General features: G+C 33.7%; 2 protein-coding genes across 2 annotated transcripts in view; both read right to left on the minus strand.

Annotated features, from left to right (window-relative positions):
* Positions 1-6,837, minus strand: part of LOC129002061 (D-aspartate oxidase-like) — a 28,049-nt gene extending 21,212 nt beyond the window's left edge. The window contains exon 1 of the mRNA XM_054429571.1: positions 6,723-6,837. The gene's annotated coding sequence lies outside the window, so the exon portion shown is untranslated. The remainder of the gene's footprint in view (positions 1-6,722) is intronic.
* A 474-nt stretch (positions 6,838-7,311) lies between these two features.
* On the minus strand, positions 7,312-9,268 carry LOC129002060 (SRSF protein kinase 3-like). The gene has a single exon (XM_054429570.1). It carries the CDS (start codon positions 9,184-9,186, stop codon positions 7,312-7,314), a length of 1,875 nt encoding a protein of 624 aa, XP_054285545.1. The 5' UTR covers positions 9,187-9,268.
* Between the last annotated feature and the right edge of the window lie 309 nt (positions 9,269-9,577).

Below are 9,577 nucleotides of genomic sequence, written 5' to 3' on the forward strand. Positions count from 1 at the left end.
GAATACCTAAGCAAAATGTGTTTTATGTACGGTAACATATGAAGGTCATTGCTATATTTCATTTTCATTATTTAGCAGTGTGCCATTTTACAAGCACCCTCATAGTTCATCCTATAGTGTAATGACTTTGAAAAAAATCATTTTAATGCCATGGGTGTTTAAAGAATAGAAGAGGGTGTGTGGTATGCAAACAAAATCATCTAGTCACTAAAATACCTAAATGAAATGTATATGCTAGCAATATTGAAAATATGAATGTGCTTAGTTTAAAAAATACAATATTTGATTTATTTAATATATGGGGAATGTTGCTGTTTGCATCCGTTGCAAAAAATCTCTGAGCTACCTACAAATATAGCTGTATAGAGTTTTACCTCTGTTTTGCCTTGATCATAAAACTTGAACTCAGGTCGAGAACAGTCTTTTTACGCCATTGGTGGTTATGAAATATAGTATAGATATAGAATAGATAGGTTTTTTATTTACATTTGTTAGAAAATACATATATCAGCTATTTTTCAACTTGTTCCCTATTTAAATGGCAAACTATAAGCAGGACCAAAAATTTATAAATTCTGTTGGCCAAACAGAAAAAAAATAAATGTTGTTCTTGTGCCCTGAAAAAGTTTGAAAACATTGGCTCAACAATAAAAAAATAATCAGGCTAATAAATAAAGATGATTTATAACAACAGATTGACATAAAATGGTGAAACAGGACAGGGTTTATAGACCGTTCCTTAGAAACATTAGGAAAAATACCTACTGGTTATTTTTTTCAAACAAGTTTCATAGTCCTATACGCTTAGACCTACTTCAAACTTGAATTTAAAAATATATGTAGCCTAACTTATAGGCCTACTATGAGAACAAATGTGTTTAATAGGCCTATTAGCCAATGTAAAGAACAACAAACAAAAGTAGTCAGTTTGAAGTAGAAAGACTATGACCATAACTATGACCTTGATGAGCCCGATTGGTCTCAAAAGTGGGCAGAACACTGTCATTGCGTTCGAGTTCCGCCTTCCATTATGTTCCTGCTATTTGCATGTGTTTGGCTTCAACTCAACTCAATCGACAGTTAAATCAGCTGGCAAGACTTATCATGCGGTTGATTCTATTAAGTAGTGATGTGATTGGAGCATCGGTTAATTTATTTTGAAACATCAAAGAAAATACTAAAATGAAACTAGGCCTATAAATTAAAGACACAAGAGACAATTCACCATTTGGAGACTTTCATCAAATTGTATTACCCCACCCTTACTTTGTTTTATTTACTAGCAAGTTTAGGAGTTCAGGATTAGTTTTAAGAACGTTAAAAAGTTAAAATAAATTGACCTACATGGAAATAAAATAAATAGGCCCCACTTCCCTTAATTTAAGCATCATGGGTTGAGTAAGCCATAATAAATTCAATTAACATTCTCATAAATATTATAAGTAAATTGTAGCCTACAAACAAATATACTGAACAGTTAAATGTCATATCTAATTCCAAAGACTGCTAAGCTGTCAACACAGTGTTAAAAATAACCAATCCTGCACAGCATTCATTTCTTCATTTATTTATTTTATTAATTTATAAGCATTGGCCTAACCGTTTCTTATAGTATCTAATAATTAATACAACTACCTTAGTTAAAAAAATGAATCTTTATAGGAAGTAATACATTTTAATAGTAAAATGGAAATCTTATCTGCAAAATAGTGGAATGATTGACCTTGAAACCAGGTCTAGGCTGACTGTAAATCAAGGTCAAGTGATAACAGGCAATTGTAAATCTTTGATAGCTGGGATAAATTTGGTCTTATGACAATAAAGGTGAAATAGCCTATTATTCTAAAAGTTCTTCTACCATTGCAATTCAACAGAGCCAAGTTATTTAAATGAGTTAGCAAAACATAGGTTGTAGTATTTAGCCTTCAAAACACATATCATAATCATAAGATATTTTGGTATGTTTTTAATACAGGATTAACACTCATCCGTAAATAAACGTTTTTGTTTACCTAAACATGCAGAAGAACTGTTTTAAAAGTAATTACAAATTTAATAGAAACTAAGCCTATAGGAAGTAAAACCCAAATGCTTCCTTATTACATAGAGGTAACTTATTGTAGACTCTAAGAGAATCTTACACCTAAAATCTACAAAAATATTTTAAGGCTGTTAGGTTAGAATTTAGAAGTGTCAAGTATAATTTATTGTAAAATGGCAACTTAACTTACTGGTGCAGAATAACTAAATGAATGAGATAAATATCTTAATCTAGTGTTTTCAATCACATGTCATGTGATCAACACTGTTAATGGACTACCGGGTACCCGTATGTTGAATGTTCTTAACTTCCAAATAACACAAAATGTACACATTTTTTGACGTGTTAATAGTTTCCATTATTTTACTGTTGTACTTTTAGGTAAATAAATAGAGTTAGATTATGGGACAAATTTTTAAACAGTATAGCAGCCAACACTATCATTTTAAGTTTGTTTCAGAGTAATTTGGTGAAACTACAAGTTGTTTACAAAAATATTGATTGTCAAAATTACAGTAAAAAATTAAAACTTCAAATAAGTTAGGTACAGTACCTATATTTATTTATGATAATACAACAGCTAGGCCTCGCCAAGTTTACAAAACTTGTCGGCGAGGTCCAATTGATGCACGAAAAGTAATGTAAAAACTTTAAATCTTTTTCTTTTTTTAGTACCGTACAGAAATGCATCTAAAACTCAGCACACGTATTTTAACTCACATATTTTTTTTAATTTTACTAAAAGTAGGCTAATGTCACTTATTTTTTTCCTACCGTAGGATTTGTGTTGTCAGGAAATGTGTAAACTTAATATTGAGCATCCTACACACTAGCATAGGCCTATATGATAGGTTGTCGTAAATCTGATATGTATGAAAATTAGTTTGTGCTATGGACGATGGATATGTTAACTTAGGCCTAACTTATTTGAGGTTAACTTGGCCTATAAGTGGTTTATATGTGTTAGACCTAATAGTTCCTTTTATTAATGTTCCTGTCTGACGGCATAACAAAATATTAGTTAACTTAGTATGACAATTTCCACCACGAATACTTGAACAGACCCAGTATATATCATAAACATAAACAAATGACGTTTTTGGCCTGAAAGTTAACAAACCCATATGCTAATTAATGCCATATGTTTACGTAAAAATTAAAGTTACAAAACATTGTGTTTAGGTAGCCATTTGCCATTTATTTGAAGAAGTACTATATTATTCAGAATTGTGTTTGTACTACACTATTGATTGTGATTGTTACTGTTACAACATCGAGCAATCAAATTATTTTTTTAATTTCAATTAAATGTTTTCATTTTTTAAACATTTTGCACATTCCTTTAGTTTAGTCACAAGTATTTTCAATTAAACTAATAAAAATAAATGGTCGGCTAGTAAGTTCTAATGTGTTTGACATTCAAGTACATTTAATTTTGAACATAAATTACAATAAATATTCATTAGTAAAGGCAAATTTAATACCACAATAATCACCCTGAAAACCCATGACCCTAGAGTAGTCATTTAGTTTTGACATTGTTTCTACAGCCATTAGATTTTGTAAAACTTCTTTATGTTCGTGTATTGCCGTGTCTAAATAAATAAATAAATAGAGTTAATGAATGGCAGGGGATTAGTTTAGGTATCAGGCCAAAAACGTCATTTGTTTATGTTTAAGATCCATGCCGTTTCTGTTCAAGTATTTATGGTAGCAACCAATTTATACTATGTAGCCTACAATAAAACTATCCCAGTAGTAGTGGTAGTAGTAGTAAGTTAATGTCTAATTTCAGAATTTGGTAGGTAACTGAGGAATCTAAAAAAACCCTTATTCTTTGTTTGAGAATAGAATGCTAGGGAAATTATAAGGACTTAGTACAAGCATAGACAAAAAGAATTAAATATAGACCGTTAAATGTCAGCCGTGCTGCGGTTACCATGGTTACCATAGGTTCTGGCGCACACCGCTGTAGTTTACGTGGCGTGTGTACGCCGTAACTACATGGCGCTCCAAACGGTGTGCGCCAGAACCTATGATAACTGCAGCACAGCTGACGGTCTATAGGTCTTTAATTCTTTTTGTCTATGGTACAAGGTGCCAAAATCTGGCCGATACAAAAGAACAAAAAGCTAGGATAAATAAATAACTTTAACACCTGACAAAATGGCGCTGACCAAAAAATTAACTGCAGGCCATAAAGGAGAGAAGATAAGGTACTTTCCTGTTAAAGGGGACATTCATTATTACCGGTATATCAATGATTTCTTTTCGATATGTTGATATTTTAATTGTTGATGATACCATATTATATCGATATTGACAAATTGAAACATAAGCTGACAACTGTGATGAATAAATATTGTTCAGTATCAACAAACATTAAAAAAGTATATTGGAATGAAACTGTTCTAAACTAACCTAACCAAACAAACTTGCTGTAAAATTTTAAAAATTCCGTTTGATAACATTTTCCATTTCCTACATGCCTTTTATGTTTTCAAATTGAATCTTGAAACGGTAACTTAGCCTACAGCAAGTCTGGTTAGTTATGTTAGGTTAGTTTAGAATAGTTTCATTTCTTAATCCATATAGGCAGGATTAAACTGTTAACAGTTTATTTCGAGGAGTGTTACATGGTAGATGACCAATTTAATAACTGGGTGGCTCAGTGATCACCTATATATAGTGCTCTAATCAAAAGGTTAGCCTACTCGCCGGTTCGAACCTGACTAAAGTGTGTAGTTTTTTGATGGTTCAAAACTGGACCCAGCTGTCCTTGATAATTGGGCTTTTGAATTAATGTTGGTCCTGGCTAATGAAACAGCTGGTCTTGGTCAGTAAAGTATTAAGACATGCATGCACTGTCGATGCGAAACTCCATGTTGTGGATTAATGTCCGCACTTAGTGAGTACCTACTAAGACTATCCGCAGTAAACTATCCTGATAATTAGACCAGTTCGTTAATTTCAAGGCAAAAATGTGGTACGGATTCCACTATAAACTGTAGGTCCCTTAGTTGCCATTGGCTGTATGGGCTATGATATATATTAACAGCTGTGTCTAAGGAACATGTCGGCCTAGTCACTAACAAGGCTACAAGATCACGCCACTCATCTTACACTCATCTCTCAAAGGAAAAGCTGGGTAAAAAATGGCAGCCGTTCAAAAATTCAAAATGGCAGATTAAAGAAATATTTGAACGGCTGCCATTTTTGACTTGGTTGTCCGTCTGAGTTCGGGTTTACGGTATTGTGTTTTATTTTAAACATCTTTGCCACCAAGACTGATATTCGAATCTATAATAGGTTACGTAGGCTACTTTGGTCCGTCTTCAGTCTTATTTTAGTCTATGGATGACTAGTTTCGGGTACAAAGACCCATTATCAAATCCTTTTAAAACATCGTGTAGAAGCTGGTCTCCTCCTGAAGCTGGTGTAGAAGCTCCTGCTTACACGGCGGACACAACGTCGTGACGTGTCGTGTCCGCCGTGTAACCTGCGTCGGTTTGTCCCGTGTTAAATGTGGCCAGCCTATCGTCTTATAAGTTATGTTTCGTAATTTGTGTTTTTTTAAATAATAAACTTTATGTGTTATCTGTATTTAATGATGAAGACTTCCGTCGGATTTTTGACCAGCTTCTACACGATGTTTTAAAAGTAACTTATTTGATAATGGGTCTTTGTACCCGAAACTAGTCATCCATAGACTAAAATAAGACTGAAGATGGACCAAGGTACGTAACCTATTATATATTGTGTTTTATTAAATGAGACCTTTAATTTGATACCAAACTTGACCTATGCTGCTATTTGAAAATTTTGTCTTACTCCTCGTGGGCCATCCATAAGAGGTAAAAATGTAATTAATAGGAAAGAGTAGCATTATGGTTATTTTAGGTATAGGCTACCAAGTTTTATTACTTTTTAACCTATCTATAAGGGTAAAAAATATATTACACCGCTCCGAGACTTTTCAATCACACTGTATAATCAGATGAGAAATAGGTGTTCACGTGACATTTGTTTACAAGTTCTTTATCCAGGTTATCTGGGGGATTATGTTTTTGACTACTCTTGAGAAATTCTAGCTTATTAGCCTATGCTAACTTATATAAATCAGAGCTGAATGAAATTTAAAAGAAATTTGATATAGGCTAAATCAATCATTTTTTTACGTAAAAAACAAAATTAGTTTTTTCCTGAGTTGGTATACTTGATCCACCTTGGATGGCCCCCAGTAAAGCCTAGTTTTTTTAACTTTTCGTAGTAGCCTACCGGTAAATTAGATGGCTTCCACTATGTGTTGTCACCAAATGATAGTAACGTCAAATGTTTACGACAGTCCACTCTTTGATCGGTTGCCAAAATTTCTTATACCTAGTAAATATGCAAAATTCGTTTTACTGAGGTGTTTACTGAAAAACTTAGGCCTATTGACAATATCAAAATATTGTCAAAAAAATAGGGTTGTGGCTATCTTAGCGTTCTTTTGATCTTGTGAACACTGGTTTGAACCATGTCTTTTACACTCATATAGGCCTACAAATAAGGATTTAGTAAGAAACAACTTCATTATGATCCCCATAAAAGAATTTGATTCAAAAACTGAATTGCCTCTAACAAAAAAAACTCAACAAAATAAACATGCAAAGAAATTAATTTTACGGTACTTCCTTACCTTATAAATTTACTCCACTATTAATTGTATCTGAAGATGGTAGGCTATTGGCAAACTTGTCTTGCAACGATTCGTTTCTTTGAAATATCAATTCACATGTAACACTAAGTTAACTAAAATATCTTCCACAAGTCCATACTGGTTGATTTGCACAAAGTAAGCAAAAAATTTGAATTTATCAGAAAAATTATTAGGCTACCGTAAATAGTCCAAATTCTTAAAAATATTACTGTACAAATGAAAATTTCATCTGGTAGGCCTATATTTTAACAATTTTTAATTATTATGTAGCCTAGATAAGTTGCAATATTATAGGCCTAGGCTATAAATACAATGCACCAAGCATAAAAAATGTTCTCATTTAGAAAAAGCTGTACAAATAAGAAACATAAATACGGACCATTTTGAAAAATGTTATGATAAAAAATTAAGTATTTTCTCTGGCCTCACAAAATACAGACATTATGAAGTAAGTCTTTGTCTATAATGCAGTATATTATGGATATAAATATGAGTTATCACAATAAGTTCAAAATGTTAATTAATACACATTTCACTAAAATTTTGTTTATATAACATGAAGGGTGGTTTAGTACTTAAGCCATTCATGATCGAGACATTGAGCAGCTGTTGCTCGTCTATTTGGATCAAAATCAAGCATAGGACGTAAAAATGCAGCAAATGCCTTGGCTTCTTCTGGATCCCAGTGATACTTCTCGGTTAGTACATCATAAAGATCCCAAGGTTTAAGACCTGTTATATGTTTCAGTTCACCTTTTGAATTGAAAAACTGTTGGGACTGCTTGCCAGATTTGATAATTCTTCTGGGTATTTCACCTAAAAGCTCTATAATATGTGCCAGATGATCTTCATCCCTGGAATATTCTTCACCGGAATGTGGTTCAAATAAGTAATCACCCGTAGCTAACTCAAAGGCCATACAAGCTGTGCTCCAAATATCAGCTGATGTGTTGTAACCAGCACCAATTAACACCTCAAGAGATCGATATTGTCTTGTCTGAATATCTTCAGTAAAATGTCTATCTACCCAACAGGCATTCCCCAAATCTGCAATTTTTACATCCATTTCGCATTCCCAGCGAGACGGGTCAATTTCTGATCCTCTGTACTTTTTCTCGGAAGTGGGTGGGGATGATACAGGACTGCCTTCTCCAGTGCTTATCCTCTCTGTTACCATTTCCTCTCCTGCGCCTCGTTCAGATGGTTTCTCATCATCAGATTTACATGTGGCTGGACTTTCTTGAGTATTCATTGCTTCTTCTTCATCTTCATTTTCGTTGTCACATGTAAGAACCACATTTTCAATGGAAGCTTCTATGTTAGTACACCCATTCTGATACACCGTATCAATAGCTTCTTTCACAATTTCTACAGGTGATACCTCAGGTAACATGTTTTCATTATCCACTTCTCCTACTTGTTCAGTGACTATGCCATCCTCAATAGAAACACTCATATTTTTTTCAGAGTGTTCCTCTTCTTCTTTTGGAGGTGGAACTTTCTGTAACTCTTCTAACTGCTGCATCTGTTTTTTCAACAGTTCAGAGTGCCGCTTAGCTTTCTTTTTAAGCTTCTTTTTCTTGTTTCTGGACATCTTCGCATTCAGCTGGGGTTCTTGAAATTCTTTTGGCGCAGTACTAATCAATGAAGTGGGAAGCTTGATTCCCATTGAGTGTAACTCTGTTGCTTCGCAGGCCAGCTTTCTAATGTAGTTTTCACTCACACATAGCAAAACATTTTCAGGCTTTATATCGGTATGAATAATTTTGCACTTAGTATGTAAGTAGTCTAGTCCTTCAAGCACTTGCCTAATAATACATTTAACATTTCTTATGGGAATGCCTCGATAACTACTTTTGATGATTAACTTTAATAAATTGTGTCCAAGCACTTCAAATACCATACATACATGAGAACCATTTACACCAGTAATCCTAAAATCATTGAGTAACTGAACAACTTTGTTCCTCTTCTCATCATTGACATCACTGTCCCGCACAACTTTCAACAGTTTTATTTCATCTAGGGCTGTTTCTGTGAAATGGCTTGCACTTTTTACTACTTTCAAGGCAACAAACCTTTTATCTATTAAGTCCCAACAAAGCCAAACTGTTGAAAAATGGCCCCAACCTAACTTCCTTGTGACATGATACCTTCCTTGAAAGAGATCACCAATCTTGACAGGATGATAGCCTCCTTTACAATAATCACTTGAATCCTCTTGCTCTTCTTCGTCTGATGTGTAAGGCTCATCTTCTTCGTCTTCGATCGTTTCATTAGATGAAGAATTACTCGGGCAGGATTTGCTTGTGTAGGACTTCTCTTTAGGTGTGGTAGAACTATGTTCTTCATTCTTTTGAGGTTTTCTCTTTCCAGCTTTATGACGTTTTTTCTTTGCCTGAATGGCTAGTACACGACGGTTTGCATCTTTGTGAGCATACATAATTACTAAAACGAAACGAAACCACACGAACTAAATACAATTTACAAATCTAACCTAGTGTTTTCAACCAGTCGTTTCTCTTTTCAGCATGGCGGACTAACAATAAACATAATTTATTGTTACGACAGCTGTTCGTGTTTGGAAATCATATTTTGAAGTCCAAAGGGGAAGTTTTTACGGGAAATTTACGGGAGTATGCTGAATGTAGCATTGATTATATTCTTCCCTTGGGATATATCAATGTATGATATTTGGGATCTCAATTATTGTAGTTTATGTAGCAATGACTAACTTAGTTGATATTTTATGTGACGTTTAAAACACAATAATACTTAATTTTCTTTTTGTGTAAGGTATAAAAAATAATTGTGTAGGGTATATTGTCCTGAGG

Source organism: Macrosteles quadrilineatus, unplaced genomic scaffold (assembly GCF_028750875.1).
Source record: "Macrosteles quadrilineatus isolate MER2022 unplaced genomic scaffold, UCM_ALF_1.0 Scaffold_9__3_contigs__length_116548681, whole genome shotgun sequence".
NCBI lineage: Eukaryota > Metazoa > Arthropoda > Insecta > Hemiptera > Cicadellidae > Macrosteles > Macrosteles quadrilineatus.